Here is a 16,209-nt window from a genome sequence, read left to right on the forward strand (position 1 = left end):
CGGTGCTGAGCATCTGCAGAGCCATGGTCAGGAAGTTCTGGCTACGGCCTGCACTATGATTACGGTTGGGAAGCAGATGAAAAGACAGATCACAGTAGGGAAAAACAATTACATTTCAAGCCCCCATCTCAATCCTTTGGTCGAACAAGGAAGAGGTGAACTAAAGTAATAAGAGTCAAAAGAACTCGCAAGTTCTCGTAGAACGCCGTTGGTCCATCCAATATTTCCCATCCGATCATGAAATAAGCAGCGGCGGCCTGGAAAAGGAACGAGCAGGAATTGTTCCGAGACCGCACGCTTTTTGTCAACAAAGCAAAAAACTGAGAGGACCTCCGCCCGAGGCCTCATAAGCCTCTCTGGGGTGTCCGCAAACTTGGAAATCAAGGAAAGAAACACCGGTATGTACACGCTTGCTTCGCGGCCCCGATGCGGGTGCTGTATCGTCTTTGCGCCTTTTTTCTTCCCTTCTGTTTCTGGCCAAGGTCTGTCTTGTCTCCTCACAACCAATTGTTAGATTTGACAGGCGACTGGCGGTCATAGTACATTGAGACCACGCGATCAAGTTCGTCGCTGCTGAGGTCCTTTTCTGCCCGGAACCCAGGATGCTGAGGATCAGGATTTGCCACCCTCAGAATCCGTGGCACATCCTCGTAAGGGGGCAGTGGAGGCGCTTGCATGGAGAGAATCTCCTTCTCGTAAGACTCCGCGAGCGCTCTAGTCGTATCCGGCGCCACGTTGCCACGGACTGGGGTTACCTCCTTGGCCACGAAAAGCCTGGTCGTAAGGGCTGGCGGTGCGGTTGTTGTAACTAGGGGGAGCGTGTCGCCCTTGTGCTTGGTCACCCATGCCGGCGCCAGAAGTGCTGATTGGTGACCGAGGGGCGTCCATGTAGGAAGTCCGTTGTTGGTAGGCAGGGTTGTATGCTGTCTGTTGCTGGGGAACGCGGTCGCTGCTTCCGCCAGACCAGGAATCATCGTCGTCCTCGATACGGGCGCCGCCCTTGCCGTAACCCTTGTGGTCTCCACGAGCGGTGGCACCAAGGGCATCCAGCTCAGTGTTCAGGTTGGACTGCGACTTGATGAAGCTGCCGCGGTCGTCGCGCATAGGCTGGTAACGAGTATCGGGGTTCTTGGCGGAGACGGCAATGATAGACGCAACGAGAACGATGATGATCAGAATCAGGGAGAAGACGGCGTTGTAAACAAAGAAAATGACGCCCATGACACCGGTTACGAGGCCCTGCATTCATCGTTAGCTTTGAAATACGCGTTTGGGTGACGAAAGATGCTTACCGGCTGGTTGAAAACCTCAGTGAAGACAAGCAGGAAGATGGCGTTCAAGAAGTTGATGACAACAATCGAGATGTTGAAAGCATTCATCTTCTTGTCCATGTACGGGCGCATGATGCAGACACCGATCAGGTACAGAGCCTCGATGATGACAAGACCAATAGCTTGGGCGACTCCATTCTCCTGTCCAAGAGCGACGAACATTCCTTTGACGAGAACGTAGACCAGGACGGGCACGATGAAGTAGTAGGCGGTGGCCTTGAACTGAACGTAGAGGAAGCCCCACTTGTTAAGCGAGACAGGATCCGAGTAGAGGATGTAGGCCGGGTTCTTGTGCATGGAGATACTCCTGCGTGCGAGGCGAATGACCTTGGCGGAGGCCCAGGCCAGGATGGCGATCATGGTGAAGACGGTGAAAACGGCCAGAGCGACAATCGCAGCCGAGTCGCGCTGAGTGAATTGCCAGAAGCAGAGCACAACCATTTGCGGGAAACCGATGAGGATGACACGGAACATGATGCCCTTGAGGACAGTGTTCCAGCCGTTGCGGAAGTCCTTGAACTTGTCGCCCTGCATGCGGCCCATCCTGGTAAGACCTTCGCAGATGCCCTTGAAGATTAGTACGCCGAGTACGACGAACATGACGAAGACCAGGAAGAAAATGTAGCCAGTCATGAAAATGTTGGTCTCCTCGATGCCAGCACGGAATCCGACACGATCGATGCCCTTAACAACGACGGTGTTGGACGAGTCGACGTAGTTGGCGCCAGCAGCGTTCGTGCGAGGTGCCAGAACCTTGGTTCTGAAGCTCTCGACAGCGTAAGCCATGGCAGCGGAAGCGCCATCGAGAGCACGCTTTTGCACTTGGACAGATTGTGTTCCGCGGTTGGACAGGATCGTGGAGGGAGTGCCACCAGTGGCGCGCTGGTACCAAGTCGCAATATCCTGGATGAAGCCGATGCGAATGATACCCATGCTCCACTGGAAGTTCTGAGTCCACGAAGCGACAATGGGTGGCAGAGAGACCGCAGTAAGACCGATGAAAGCCTGAGCCTGGAAGTAGCCGAAGAGTGCCATCGTGTTGGCGGCAACGTGAGCAGCAGTATTTGAGTGTCCGAGGCCTGAAGTGACGGCTGATGAGACGAGCGCAAGGCCAGATATGACGGCTACTGTCCACGCGACTCCCTTTTGATTTACGGTTTTACCGTTTGACAGTTCGGCTTCGACGCATGCTACAGATTTTCCAGTGTCTGTGTTGTTGAAGTAGATTTGAATCTTCGCGTCGAGATCAGGAACAGTGTAGGTGATGCCTAGAAGAGGTCAGTTGATTCGGTGGCAAGGATTGCATACGGGCCAGACGAACCTGGTACTTCCTTGAGCGCCTCCTTGGGCACGTCAAAGTTACTCCTGAGATCGATGGGAGCCTCCTGCATAGGACACAGACCGAGGAGATCGGAGTCGCAAGGGTTGATGCTCTTTTGGTATGCTAGGAATCCGTATGCGTAGACAAAGGCCTCGATCGTGATGTTGCCCTCGACGGTGCTGACACCGGTGACGTTGAAGCGGAGTTTTCCATCGTCGGGAGTGAACAGGACGTCGAACAAGTTGGCGCTGAAGCTGCTGTTCTGCTGGCACTGGGCGAGCGACTGCGACAAGAGTTTGCGCTCGGCGGAGGCGAAGGAGGTAAGCGCGAGCAGCGCAGATATTAATGTAGTGAAGGCGAACCGCATGGCGGATGTGGCCGAATCGTCGTCGGCGGCGTTATATGATTATGGTGGAGAATCAGGAGATGGCGACAGGCGGCGGAGGCACTGTCGGCGGTGGAAGCGTGGGCACCGGGCGACTGAACGGTGGATGTGGTCGATGCGACCGCGGTGAGACAGCGGGCGTCAGAGGAGGCCAGGTGACGGCTGTGTTGTGGTGGCGCGGCCGGAGTAGGTGTGCTCGGCAGCCAACGGGCGAACGCGGTGGGGGTTGGCGAAGGGTGGTGTTAACGAGAGTCGGTGGGTAGGCGGGAAATGGATGATGATGATGCTGGGAGTGACGACGGGCGGCTGGGTGGTCGCAGGGACGACTGGGAGGAGGCCGGACAGCGCCTGCAGCGACGGCTGGCGGGCGGGTGGGCGAGCTGACGGGCAGGCGAGCCAAGTTTGGGCGCTGGCGTGTCAAACAGGGTCTGGCTGCGCAATCGTCCTCGGGCGTTGCGGGTACGATCGGCGCGGCGGCTGGGAGGCTGCACGCGGTGTCCGGGAGGGGGGTATTTTAGGAAACAACGAGTGACAACGGGGAGGAGGAAGTGAAGGTAAGTGAGGTGAAGTGAAGTGAAGTGAAGTGAGAACAGGAGGAGAACGGAAGGGTGCTGGTGAGGGTGACAGCAGGAGGCCAGCGTGGGTGCAAGAGGTGAAGGTCGCTGGCGGCGGCGCGGGCGGAGAATGCGAGGGGCGTCGTGCGTGGTGCGCGTTCGAGGCAGTGCAACGGATCAGGAGAGCCTTCCTTGGCGCCGGCGCGGGCGCGCGTTCCTGCCTACGGCTGTGGGGGATCCTGGAGAGCGCCATGCGCCCCATTGTTGTTTGCCCATTCCAGCGCTGTGAGCCGCCCAAGGGCGCGTCATGTGACCGGGAACACGTGTACAGCGCTGGCATTGCGCTGCTCTTCTACTGCTGCTGCCGTCACCACCGCGCCAGCCAGCCAGCCAGCCAGCCAGCCTCCCGCCTGCAAGTCTCTGCATGTGCTCCGCCTGCACAACACACCTCACGTCACCGTGTTTCGCCGCGCGCCCTCACCCTCACTCAGCCCGTATCCTCAGCGACCGCCCTCCGCATCTCCAACGTCGCTCTGCACACTGGTCAGACACCGCAGCCAATCCCGTGCAAAGCGTCCGCGGAAGCCGCTGGTGTCCGGCTCCCACCGGCACCCTAAGTGCCATTAGCGCGCCCCTCATCCAAAATTAACGTCTGGGTCTGGCCTTGCGATGCGCTCTCTTCGTGGGATGCCTCAGGTAAACGGCTTCGTCTCAAGTGAGCGTGTTTTATACGGCCAACATCCCTGGCTTTGACCAGTGGTTGGAGATGCTATCCTGATGATGCCCTAATATGTTCTGAGAGCACAAAACAGCGTAGCTGATCGCGTGGATGACTCTGGTTCCGCAGCAGATCGTGTCACTTTCAATCCAGGCAACTAGGCACGGCAATTCGGCAAGACCAGTGCAGATAGGAGAAAACGCCAACATATCCAAGCCCTCTGGCCAAGGTCCGATAAATCAAATGTTCAATTGCGTTCAATGGTATCGAGAGACAAGAAACAATATGCCAGCTATGCACTTTTGCAGGACTCACTCGCCAATAACAATTCGCTCAAAAAAGCCTCACTCCCAATCCTCCTTGATCATCATCGCCGCCTTCTCCGCAATACCGTACAGCGACGAGCTCAAGTGCGCCGACAGCTGAATCGGCAAGACACTCGCGTCGACCGCGCGCACGTTCTCAACGCCGTACACCCGCAGCCTGCTGTCGACGACGCCGCCCAGCTCCTCCTTCATCATGCCCAGCGTGGCGATGTAGTGCCACACGGACGTGAACGTGGCCTTGACCCACTGCTCCCAGACGGCGTCGGCCGCGTCCTGCGGCACGGCGTCGAAGCCGGGGAAGGTCTCGCGCGCGACGTGCGAGGCCAGCGGCGAGGTCTGGAAGACCTCGCGCGACTGCTTGGTCGCGGCGAGCTGGACGTCGAGGTCGAAGGGGTGGCCGAAGTAGGAGGGCTCGATTTCGGGGTGGTCCCAGCTGTGGCGGGGTCAGTGATGTGCTCACGTTTTGGCGGTAAGTGTAATGAATGAAGGGTGGACTCACGAGCTGTTAGAGGTGATGTGCACGTAGCCGCGGGAGAGGACGATGAGGTTCCACAGGTCGATGCCGACTTGGCCGGTAGCCGGGGAGCTGACGAAGAAGATCTCCGCAGCGCCCGCCTTGTCCTCCCACAGGTTCTTGACCTGCGCCTCGAGGATCTGGTGAGTGGCGGTAGCGTTGACAACAAGGCCCTTGGCCTCGAGGTCCTTGGAGTACTGAGAGAGACCGGCCATGATGTCCTTGTACATGGCGGCGCTGTCGTTCTTGAACAGCTGATCGACGTTAGGGAAAGAGATGGCGTTGGGCGGTCCGGAGCCGTCAAACTCGGTGTCGACGGGATCGAGCCAGAGGGTGTTCTTGGTCTGCTCCTGCATGTTCTTGCCGACGTTGGGAGAGGCCATCTTCAGCGGGACACCAGCAGCCTCGAGGACGTCGGGGTCACCGACGCCAGACAGCTCGAGAAGCTGAGGGCTCTGCAGCGAGCCGGCGGCGAGAAGCACTTCGCGCTTGGTGCCGACGGAGTGAGACTCGCAGTCGCGGCAGGCCTGGAAAGTGACGCCCTTGGCGACCATCTCGTCGCAGTCCTTCCATTCGATCGAGACGACGCGGTGGCCAGTCAGGATGAGGAAGTTGTCGCGCTTCTGGACCTGCTCCTCGGCGTAGACCGTGAAGGGAGACGAGCGGTTCTGGTCCTCGTTGGCCTGGAGCATGTTGGGGATGATGGTGGAGCCGGTGGTGACGCCAGCCGCGAAGTCAGCGACCTTCTTCATGCCCTTCCAGACGAGGGAAGAGGCCTCGAGGGCCGGAAGCTGGATGCCGCCGAACATGCCGTTCGGGAAAGAGACCTGGACCGCAGTGCCGTTGGCCTTGCTGTGGTACTCCTCTTCGTATTCAGCACCGAGAGCGATTTGCCTGTCGTTGGGCTCGTGGAACTCCTCGATGCTAAGCATGAGCTCGTTGACAGCCTCCCAAGACCAGGAGTCGTCACCGGTCAGCACAGGCAGAAGATCGTACTGCGTCTTGTCGCCCTTGGTCCAGCTAGCACCGTTGATGCTACCACTCCCACCGAGCGTCCTGCCGGCAACAAGCAGAAGACCGGTGTCGTTCTGCCAGGGAATCGGTGTCGAAGTAAGGTTGTAGTCGAGGTCCGACTCGAACGCCTGGCCGTACGTCCGCACGTCGTTCACACGCGGGTCCTCGTGGTCGTCCTGTCCACCCTCGATGACCAGGACAGACACGTTTGGGTCTTCGGAGAGGCGGCTGGCGACGACCAGGCCGGTCAAACCGCCACCACAGACGATGTAGTCGAAGGTCTTGTTAGAGACCTGCTGGGCGTCGGTGACGATGCCCTGGGTCGTGTTGGCGTATTTCACATGAGGCGCCGCTTGGGCGCCGGCGGCGAGCGCGGCTGTGAGGAGGGCAGCTGAGATCATCGTGATCGATGATATGACCTCTAAGCCGTGGCGGGTTGGAAGGAACGAGAAGAGAGTTCGTCAGAAATAGATAGATGCTGTTCTACGAACCAGACCGTCGGGGCGCCTCGCATCCTACTTGTACTCTCGCCCTTCCGTCCCTATCTCGCCGTGACTTCACACCTTCGCCTCGCAACAACACAGCCCTCAGCAGCACGCCCATCAACCACTCTTGGCCCGATTTCAACGCATCCGTCCGTCGCGCATCGTCGCTCAAACCAAACGCTCAGGTCCCTACGTCTCGCTGCTTGGCGTGCGACATCGAGGTCGGTGTTGAGTTCACGTGTGCTCGGAGAGCCGCTGCCAATTGGGCGCGCGTGTACGTCAGTGAGTCCTCTGCGCCTGTGCCTGGACGGCTGGCCCTATCGTCGTTGAGGCTTCGGCAGGGCGGTTCTACGGCGGTTCGGTGCGCTGGGCTGGGCGGCCGTTGGAGTTTCTTGTCTTGTCTAGGTTTGGGAGGGGCCTTGGCGGGGGGAGGGTTTTGGTTGGAGATGGTTGAGTATTCATCGTTAGTGGTGTACTTATCCTCGATTGGTGTGGAGTGAATTATTCTCCAGGCAACTCTGCGCATTTGTAGAATGTAGTCTCGTCTAGAGTAGCAACGCAGTTCGCGAAGCCGGCCAAGGTCGACGGCTGAGTCAAGCGTTGGACGAGCGCCACAGAACATCTGCAGAACGTCAGGATCCACGATCGACGACGCAGGCAAAGCTTTCGCCAAGCGCCCCCTCGCCATCTTCTCGGTCTTGTCTCTCTGCACCGTAGGGCCGATAAGACGAGCGCGGCGTCGCTCTCAACGTGCTCCTGACGACGTCTGCAGCGACGTGCGGTCGCGACGTTATTGCCACTTTGGGAGGCGTGGAAGCCGCGTGCTGGGCACGTGTGTCTGAGGCTGTGTTCCTGGCGGTTGGCATTGTTGGAAGCGGTGATAAGCAAGAGGATGATCTTTAGGGCTGGGGTGAAGATTGTGTCGGAGAGATGAGGTTGATGCGTTTTGGGTGAGTCGCTCTTGATGCACCATTTAGGCTTGATGCACGTGGGATCGCACTTCGATGCATGTCGATCTCAGCATATCTCGCACTCGAAGCTGGTCGACTTGATTTTCGTATTGCAAAGCGAGCTCATTCCAAAGGATAAGACCTTTGTGTCTCCAAGAAAAATTGTTTGTATGCTACAACTATGGAATGAAGGATCGAACACCTCTATCGGATCCTTCAAGAGTAATCCTACACCTCCACTGCTCTATGCAGCCTTACCAAGCTTTTTGATTGCATCATGGCTGCTGTCCAACAGCTGCTTGGCCGCATCGCCAGCCTCCACGCCAAAGAAGATAACGTGCACCGTGATGTCGTCTCTCACATTTCGGCTGAGGGGTGGCTGGATGGTCATGACTGCCTCAAAGAGCCGTCTCCTGCTGCCGCCAAGAGCGTTCTTGATCAAGTGAACACCAGCATGTTCGTCCTCGACGACGAAGTGTTTGGGGCTGACGCGCCACTTCAGGCATTTCTCCTCCGCGTCATAATAGGTTTCGTCATCTCTGTCCGGCGTCTTGTCTACGGGTGTGTGCATCTGGGCATGAACCCGCTCTTCAGCTAGGGTGTCAACAGATTCGCCGCTCGCTTCCTTTTCAATGAAGTTGGTGGGCTTGTACTTCTCAAGCCACATTTGGACGCACGTCACGGCGTCTTGGTTGCTCATCAGATCCCACAGACCATCGCTTGCCATGATCAGAAAGTCAGGGTGAGCGCCAGTCTGCACCTTCTTTTCCTGAATCTCAGGCTCGGCGGTGAGGTAGGGCGGTGTCTTGACCACCCCGTTCGGCCGGGGCGCAGGGCCAAAGAACATCTCGTGAGCTTTCCGCGTCAACTCTTCCGTCCACTTCCACCGTGCATCGCCAAAAGCACGCGTCACGGCGAGGCCAAAGATGCGACCGGTCTTCTCGTCGATGACCTCCTCGCCAGGGTGCTCTCGGCTCAATCTCTCCACCTCGTCTTTGTTGAACCCAGTGTGGTCCACGCTCATCGCCTCCGCGACGTACTTGCCGTCCTGCCACCGTCCCAACACGGCCCGTGAATCGCCAGTGTTTGCGATTCTCAACACGCCATTCTTGGGATCGAAGATCGCCATCAAAGCACAGCTTCCACTTAGACAGTTCGAGATCAAGCTTACGATGTCGGCGCGCCTCATGGTTCCCATACGCAATTCTTTCATCGCCTCACCAAAGACCGTCTCATCCAGATACCTGAAGCTGTTCTGGATGATCCGGTGAATGTGCAGGTCGTTCGGCACGTATGCTCTGTTCATGCAGCCGCTGTCGTGAAGCTTCTCACCCACGAGACCAGGCAGATATTCTTTCAGAGCGTGAGAGGTTCTGGGCCCAGCATGGCCATCGAAGATAGCCCATTCGCTCCAGTCCCGGCCCGGATCGTTGAAGTAGGTGAACGTCCCGCTTGACCAGGTGTCTTCGCAAGGAATATTCGAGGCGCTCTGACATGTGTGAGAGACCGCGGCCGGCGTGATCGAGTAACCAGACCTGCTCCGCAAGACCTCAGTTGCCATGTCTACCGTCATCGCATGGACGGTCTTCGCCTGAGCTTCGGCAGCACCAGCGGCGAGCGCCTCCTCGATGAGAGGCAGATCATCCATGTGGTCGAGCTTGAGCCCGAGCGAGACAGCCTTGGCTTGAAGATAGGCATGGCCGTAGAATCCGAGTACGAAGAAAGTTGTGCCCAAGAGAAAACCCCTGAGTATTCTTCGTCGAGGCTTTGGAGGCTGTTGTTGTGGCGCCTGGAAATATGTTTTCGGGGGTCCATGGTTGGCGCCATTGTAACTCCTCGTGAACAGCGGCGTACGGTGAAGTCGCAAGCGACTACCGCGCGTGGCAGCACTTGCTGTGCGCGCCCACATCGTGCTGTGAATGCGACAAGTCAGCCTCAGCTTGTTGCAACACAGCACTCCAATGCCTTGGGGCGGCGTGAAGCCAGAGCAGCTCCTGCTCCAGTAAGGTACGGGCCGCACGGGCCGCTGAGGCTAGTGACGCTCTGAAGGCTAGAGGCTCTCACCTTCGATCTCGGCGCAAAAAGTTGCCGTGCTTGCGACATCCACTCCACACGAAAGCACAATGGGTCGCGGCAGAGGAAACAAACGTGGCGGCCGTGGCGGTCGCGGCGGCGGAAGAGGTGGCAACAAGGGAGGCCGCGACGGCAAGCCCTTCGTCGACAACCGCCAGTCGTTCGATCAAGTGAATAAAGAGAACGAGAAGTTCGAACGCTACTACAATACGTTGAACATCGTGCCCGAAGGCGCTGAGCGCGAGGCTTTCTGGACCGCTTTCAAGAGGGAGCTCCCCAACGCTTTCCGCTTCTGCGGCAGCAAAGGCCATGCGCTCGGTGTCAGGAAGAACCTGACCGAACGCTTCCTCCCGCAAATCAAGGAAATCAAGCACAATGGCGAGCCCGTCGATCTTCCCAAGGAGATGCCCTGGTACCCCGAAGGATTGGCCTACAGCATGACCACGCCGAAGAACGTCGTTCGCAAGTATGAGCCTTTCAAGGATTTCCAGAAGTTCTTGGTCAGCGAGACCAGCGTCGGCAACATTTCTAGGCAGGAGCAGGTCTCCATGATCCCGCCTTTGGTTCTGGACGTGCAGCCCCACCACTCCGTTCTGGATCTCTGCGCCGCACCTGGAAGCAAGAGCGCGCAATTGGTTGAACTCCTGCATTTGGATGAGGAAGAGCGTGTTCAGAAGGCTTTGCAGCGCGCCAAGGGCGAGCTGAAGGAGGCAGAGGGCGAGGAGGTGAACATGTCGGACTCTGGACGTACAACTGGTCTGATGGTCGCGAACGACGTGAACTACCAGCGCGCTCAGATGCTGGTGCACCAGGTCAAGCGCCTGAACTCGCCCAACTTGATCGTTACGAACCACGATGCTACGATGTTCCCTTCTATTGAGCTTCCCAGCAAGAACCCGAAGCACCCCCGCTACCTCAAGTTCGACCGTGTCCTGGCCGATGTGCCCTGCAGCGGTGACGGTACCGCGCGCAAGAACCCCAATGTCTGGAAGGACTGGACTCCCGTGAACGCCCTTGGTCTGTACATTACCCAGGTCCGCATTCTCGTCCGCTCTATTCAGATGCTCAAGGCTGGCGGTCGCGTGGTCTACAGCACATGCTCCATGAACCCTATGGAGAACGAGGCCGTTGTTTCCTCCGCGATCGAGCGTTGCGGTGGTATCGGAAAGGTCAAGCTGCTGCCCACCTCTGACCAGCTGCCGGGCCTTGTCCGCTCCCCTGGCCTCAACGACTGGTCTATCATGGCTCGCAGTGGACAGATCTACGAGTCTTGGCCTGAGGCGCAGCAGTTCGAGGGCGAGGGCTCCAAGGTCGTGCCTGGCATGTTCCCGCCGGAGGCTGAGGAGAAGATTCCTCTAGAGAACTGCATGCGTGTGTACCCTCACCAGCAGGACACCGGTGGATTCTTCATCGCGATCTTGGAGAAGCAGAGCGAGGTCAAGGCGAAGCCGGAACCTGAGTGCAAGTGCTCCAACCGCAACTGGGTCTACCAGGAGCCCCAGAAGGCTCCAGTTTCTGCCATCCTGAATGAGGTGGCTGAGGAGAAGACAAACGAGAACGGCATCGAGCTCAAGTCGGCCGACAAGCTTTCGTCAGGCCCCATCGCTAGCTCTGGTAACGACGCTGAGACCGCCGCCGAAAGGCAGAATGAGCCGGTCGTTGACTCCGCTGCTAACGGCAAGCGCAAGGCAGACGACCAGCCTGCTGAAGGCGCCGGTGTCGTGAAGAAGTCTAAGACAGCGGCCGGCGAGGACGAGAACACCGCGATGGCAGATGCTGGCGCAGCGGCTCCAGTCGTTTCTGAGCACGCTCCAGTTCCGCCTCAGGTGGAGATTTCCAAGGAAGCGCAGCCCACCGAAGCTGGCGCCTCTGCCGAAACTCCTGCAAACGGCGATGCCAAGAGCGTGGCGGTCAATGGCGCCGTCAACGACGCCGTCAAGAACGCTCCTTTTGAGAAGAGCGTGCCCTCAGACATGCAGCCCGCGCCTAGGAGGCGGCGAGGCGACGATGTCATCGAGGAGAGCTTCAAGTACCTCGACCCGGCGCACCCCGAGCTCGAGTCCATCTACAGCTTCTACAAGGTGCACCCCGTCTTCCCGCGCGACCGCTTCCTCGTCCGCAACCCGGCCGGTGACCCCGTCAAGGGTATCTACTACTCTTCCACTCTCGTCCGCAATATCCTGACCGCCAACGAGGGCCGCGGCTTCAAGTTCGTGCACGCAGGTGTGAAGATGTTCATGAAGCAGGACGTGCAGAACCAGCCCGGCGTCTGCCGCTGGCGCATCCAGACCGAGGGTCTGCCCATCCTGGAAGGCTGGGTCGGCGACGAGAGAGTCGTTCACCTGTGGCGCAAGTCCACGCTCAGGAAGCTGCTCACCGAGATGTTCCCTCGCATCGGCGGCGCCGAAGGCGAGGAGGGCTGGAGGCAGCTCGGCGAGATCGGCGAGCGGGTCCGAGATCTCGGCATGGGCTGCTGCGTGCTCCGCGTCGTGGGCAAGGACGACGTCGTCTCTCGTGGGCTCGAGGGCGGCGAGGGCGCCAGCTTCGCGACTTCCGACGACAGCTTCGAAGAGGGCCTCACGCTCCCCCTGTGGAGGAGCTTGCACTCGCTCAACCTCATGCTGCCGAAGGAGGAGCGCAAAGCCATGCTCCTGCGCATTTACAACGAGGACGTCGAGCTGGTCAACCACTCTACCAAGACCGACTCCAGCGCCGCCGCCACGCCCGCCCCCGCCACCGGCAAGGCAGGCACCGAGGGTACCACCCAAGGAAGCATGCCCGCCGAGCAGGATGCTCTCCAGGTGCAAGAAGCCACCGCGAACGCTCCGGAGGAGCCCAGCGTCGACGTCGTGCCCGAAGACACCGCGCAGCCCGGCGCCAGCATCGAGCAGAACAGCGTGGCGGAGGAAGACGCGAAGCGCAAGGCGCAGGTCGAGGTGCAGGACGACCCTCTCAACCAGGTTGCGGCTGCCATGCCTGAGAGGGCTGGCGAGGAGGATGTGTCGAACAAGACGATTTAGATGAGTGATGGGCATGTATATGTAACTGAATGCAATTTTCAAAAAGGATTTTAAATGTTCCATGTACCACAGCCACTTTTAGGTTCAGCAGATCCTCCCAGAAAGTAATTGTGAACTGTACGGAAGGCGCTACGCTAGATTGATTCGCAAGGTGAATGAGTGGCGACAACCCTATCCGAGCGCAAGGGTAGGATACACTAGACATCAGTGACCAGAAGTTGGCAGGGAACATTGTTCTTATAGCCAGCTTCCCCTTAAGACTGGTTACATAGTCGTGTGTGACGTTTGAAGAATGGTGGTTTTGATAATAGGGTTAGGGTTGGGGTTGGGATGGAGTTGACCATTTTGAAGGAAGAGCTGGCCAACATCAATTCACTGTTCGTGCCAACATCTGGGCTTCGTCGAAACAGGCCTCAGATCATAACTTATCACATCATTCATACCTCAGGTATAGACTTCAACTCGGCCCTCCCCTCCCCAACCCCCTCCCTAATCTCCTCGTAAGCCCTCTCAGCACACCAGACCCCCCTCTCCGGCTCCTCAAACATAATTCCACACTGATGCGCCTTCCCCCACGTCCCATGTCTCCTCAACCTCCTCGCGCCCCCCGGCAACGCCAGCGGCAGCTCATCGGCCGCGTCCTCCGACGTCCTACACCCCCTCGCCACCCCCTCGGCCCGCCGCAACCACTCCCTCCAAGCCTCCGTGTCCGGCACCGCCGAGCTCAGCCGAATCCAAGCCGTCGACTTCGTGAACACAATCGCCTTGAACAAGCCCTCGGCGAAACTCGCCGCCTTGCCGCCGGACGACAAGTGCTCCTCCTCGATCTCGTAGCCGGCGAAGTGGAAGTTCCAGCCACGCGGCAGCGCGGCGGCCATCCAGTGGCCGATGTTGAGGATAACGTAGCTGGCGGCCCAGGCGATCTGCAGCTGGATTTTGGCGTTGGCGAGCGCGATGACGCTGATCATCAGGATGAGAGTCCCCAGCAGCGAGACGGGGATGAAGTGGCCTGCGTTCTGTAGCTTGTAGGCGATGGCGTCCGGGGCGAAGAGCAGCTGGTGGGCGAGGGAGTCGCTGCACTTCAGCACGAGGTAGGAGCCGTTGGGCCAGCGGATGACGCAGTCGCCCCGGGGGTCGCGGGCGGCGGGCGGGCGGCGGGCGAACTGCATGTGCCAGCGGCTGGTGAGGCCGATGAGGGAGGAGAGGAGGGAGAGGAGGACGGTGGCGATGAGGGACATGCCGTCGCCGTAGACGGCGGAGAGGGTGAAGAGGGTGATGGAGAGGATGCAGCCGAACATGTTGACGAGGTTGACGGGGCCGTAGAGGGCGGCGCGGACGGAGCCGCCGCTGGTGCTGCGCTGGGAGTCGGGGTCGATTTTGCGGATGCGCAGGCAGCGGACTTCGAAGGGTTGCATTTGGAAGCCGCTGGAGGGGTGGGTTAGTGGGTGGGTGTGGGGACCTACGGTGTGTGGTTCTTACAAGAGGGCCGCGGTGACATGGCTGAGGTAGTCTCGTTGGTTGCCGGAATGGACGGCCGTGACTGAGGCACGCACGCTTTCTACATTCTCGGGTCGCTCGACATACAGCAGTGAGTGAGGCGCGGGCATCAATCGAGGCAGCAGGAAGATGGAGGATAGTGAGGCCAGTCGAGCGGTCTTCCTGACCGCATCTTCACCCAGGATAGCCAAAAAGCCGACAATATCCAGTTGAAGGTCGTCTAGACCGCCGTCAAACCATCGCATTCCCCATCTTGGGCCAGGATTGGAAATGAGGATAGAAGGGTCAATCTCTTCCATGCCGGAGAGTGGGCCACCTGGTTGGCTGAACAGAAAGTCAAACGTAGGTAGCACACCTACACGAAACGATTGCCATGAGTTTCGGCGGCTCATTGTGAGGCTCAGCTGAGGCTGTATGCACTGTGCGTTAAGCGCAATGCCATGCCGGCCCTAAGCCACAAGCCGCAGATGAAGCCGCGTCCAGATCGCCATGGGTAGAAATGCGGTGAGGAGCAATTGGCATGTTGTCGCCCAACTTTGACATGACAAACACCGAGTGTTGTCACTGTCGACCAAGTGAGGCACGAAATAGTCCCTATGAGGAGTATGGACGTCAATGGCGGCCATGAATCCGTGAAAGGTGAAGCGCGCTACTGCGCATCTTATGAAAGACCCTTGCCGAACGGCTGCATGAGTCGCGTGGGTCTGCCTTGAAGCCTCACATCAGTCATGAAAAGATTAGTGGGCCTTTATCCGCAGGGAACAATTCGTCCGGAACCTCGGAAGAGTTTTGAATGCGTCTACCGCCTCTTTTGTCAGCGAGTCTTTAGAACATGAAGTGAAAGCTTGAGCGGAGCGCGATTCGGGTGGCACAGATCGGATGCTCATCATCGTAACGTCTTCGTTGACAACGTTTCTGACATGCACTGAAGCATCCGTCAACGATACCTGGGGTCTTTCGGGCTGGAGAATCTCTCATTTCTAGAACGGACAAGTCAAGTATCTTGCAGAAGCGGGCTGCTCATGACCATGCGCCCCGGGACTGTTCTTCGCGTGTTCCATCGGCGCGAGTTGCGGGTCGAGACTTTTGTTGGGCAGGGGTGGCGACTACGGGGTAACAGCCTGGTAGGGCGAACAGATCAGATCACGAATTTTCATTTTCCACCACGTCTCGGAAGCTGCAATGCCCGAATTTGCTCGTGTGCGTGGTAATGCTCCTGCTTTGAAATCCAGGGCCTAATATACTTGCCGGGCAGCCGACTGTGCTGCGCGTCGAGGTGGATCTGGTGGTGGGACTCGCGAGGAAGCGTTGGCGCTCGCGTGGAGATCCCTCGTGTCAGGCACGGTGGAGTTGTCGTTGGAGTCTGAGTCGAGGCTCGCAGTCCACAATATTATCTGCTCAGGAGTCCCATATGACAGGTGCCTTCGGAGACTTTATCACTAATCCAGACAGTGTATGTCCAGCGCGGGTGGCTCACTAATACAATCCTAGTGGTCCATTGTTTCGCAAAGATGCCTTGGCAATCAACATGCGGTCAGACTGTACGCGACGTGCTGAGACACGCTCTTGCTGCACGCGGTAGGCCGAGATAAGGAAATGAGGTACATAGGGTGGTTCGGGCAGGGCTTGCTTGGTGAGCAATTCTCAACCACATCCAACTCATGCCCACCTCATGCATGCAGCCTGCTATACCGATTCGCACACCGCAAGCGAGAGGTTCTCGGCGGTCAAAGCGAACGTTGACGCTACTCGGAGTTAAAGTCACGCAGCATGAGTGTTCGTGAGGGAGAGCTGGCGCAATGTTGGCGGCATGTCTCGATAGGGCAGAAGAGCGCCGGATGGCAAGCCGCAGCAGCGCGGCCGCGTCCGGAGTTTAGGATGGAGCTAAGGGCTGCGCGGGCGCCGCGGCGTGGGAAAATCTTACGCCCCCCAGATTAGCGAGGAGCGGCAGACTCGGTGCCAGAAGTGGTGGCATGAGAGAAGCTTAATGCTGACGTGAGCGGCGTGCGTCTGCCGGTGGA

The 16,209-nt window shown here is 58.5% G+C and overlaps 5 protein-coding genes across 5 annotated transcripts; 1 reads left to right on the plus strand and 4 right to left on the minus strand.

Annotated features, from left to right (window-relative positions):
• Positions 1 to 89: 89 nt before the first annotated feature.
• Positions 90 to 3,678, minus strand: WHR41_05410 (uncharacterized protein). Its single transcript, XM_069374015.1, has 3 exons — positions 2,653 to 3,678; positions 1,293 to 2,599; positions 90 to 1,239 (listed from the first exon to the last, which is right to left on the minus strand). The coding sequence occupies exons 1-3, from the start codon at positions 3,017 to 3,019 to the stop codon at positions 715 to 717; spliced, it is 2,199 nt and encodes a 732-aa protein (XP_069229445.1). The 5' UTR covers positions 3,020 to 3,678; the 3' UTR covers positions 90 to 714.
• A 975-nt stretch (positions 3,679 to 4,653) lies between these two features.
• WHR41_05411 (uncharacterized protein) lies at positions 4,654 to 6,564 on the minus strand (the record flags this gene model as incomplete). The annotated part of the gene is made up of 2 exons (XM_069374016.1): positions 4,654 to 5,068; positions 5,135 to 6,564. 2 exons carry the CDS (start codon positions 6,562 to 6,564, stop codon positions 4,654 to 4,656), a joined length of 1,845 nt encoding a protein of 614 aa, XP_069229446.1.
• A 1,278-nt stretch (positions 6,565 to 7,842) lies between these two features.
• On the minus strand, positions 7,843 to 9,507 carry WHR41_05412 (uncharacterized protein; the record flags this gene model as incomplete). Its single annotated transcript, XM_069374017.1, has 1 exon — positions 7,843 to 9,507. One exon carries the CDS (start codon positions 9,505 to 9,507, stop codon positions 7,843 to 7,845), a length of 1,665 nt encoding a protein of 554 aa, XP_069229443.1.
• Positions 9,508 to 9,721: 214 nt separating this feature from the next.
• Positions 9,722 to 12,691, plus strand: WHR41_05413 (uncharacterized protein; the record flags this gene model as incomplete). The annotated part of the gene is made up of 1 exon (XM_069374018.1): positions 9,722 to 12,691. One exon carries the CDS (start codon positions 9,722 to 9,724, stop codon positions 12,689 to 12,691), a length of 2,970 nt encoding a protein of 989 aa, XP_069229444.1.
• Positions 12,692 to 13,128: 437 nt separating this feature from the next.
• WHR41_05414 (uncharacterized protein) lies at positions 13,129 to 15,705 on the minus strand (the record flags this gene model as incomplete). The annotated part of the gene is made up of 2 exons (XM_069374019.1): positions 14,171 to 15,705; positions 13,129 to 14,116 (listed from the first exon to the last, which is right to left on the minus strand). The coding sequence occupies exons 1-2, from the start codon at positions 14,578 to 14,580 to the stop codon at positions 13,129 to 13,131; spliced, it is 1,398 nt and encodes a 465-aa protein (XP_069229441.1). The 5' UTR covers positions 14,581 to 15,705.
• Positions 15,706 to 16,209: the final 504 nt, after the last annotated feature.

This window comes from Cladosporium halotolerans (assembly GCF_011745625.1).
Source record: "Cladosporium halotolerans strain TM138-S3 chromosome Unknown Sca15, whole genome shotgun sequence".
Lineage (NCBI taxonomy): Eukaryota > Fungi > Ascomycota > Dothideomycetes > Cladosporiales > Cladosporiaceae > Cladosporium > Cladosporium halotolerans.

Bases quoted from the DNA above. Each gene is read 5' to 3' on its own strand.
- WHR41_05410 (XM_069374015.1), bottom strand. From the start codon at position 3,019: ATGCGGTTCGCCTTCACTACATTAATATCTGCGCTGCTCGCGCTTACC. The intron at 2,600-2,652 runs GTTCGTCTGGCC...GACCTCTTCTAG, and splicing joins GGCGCTCAAGGAAGTACCAG to GCATCACCTACACTGTTCCT. The intron at 1,240-1,292 runs GTAAGCATCTTT...CGATGAATGCAG, and splicing joins CTGAGGTTTTCAACCAGCCG to GGCCTCGTAACCGGTGTCAT.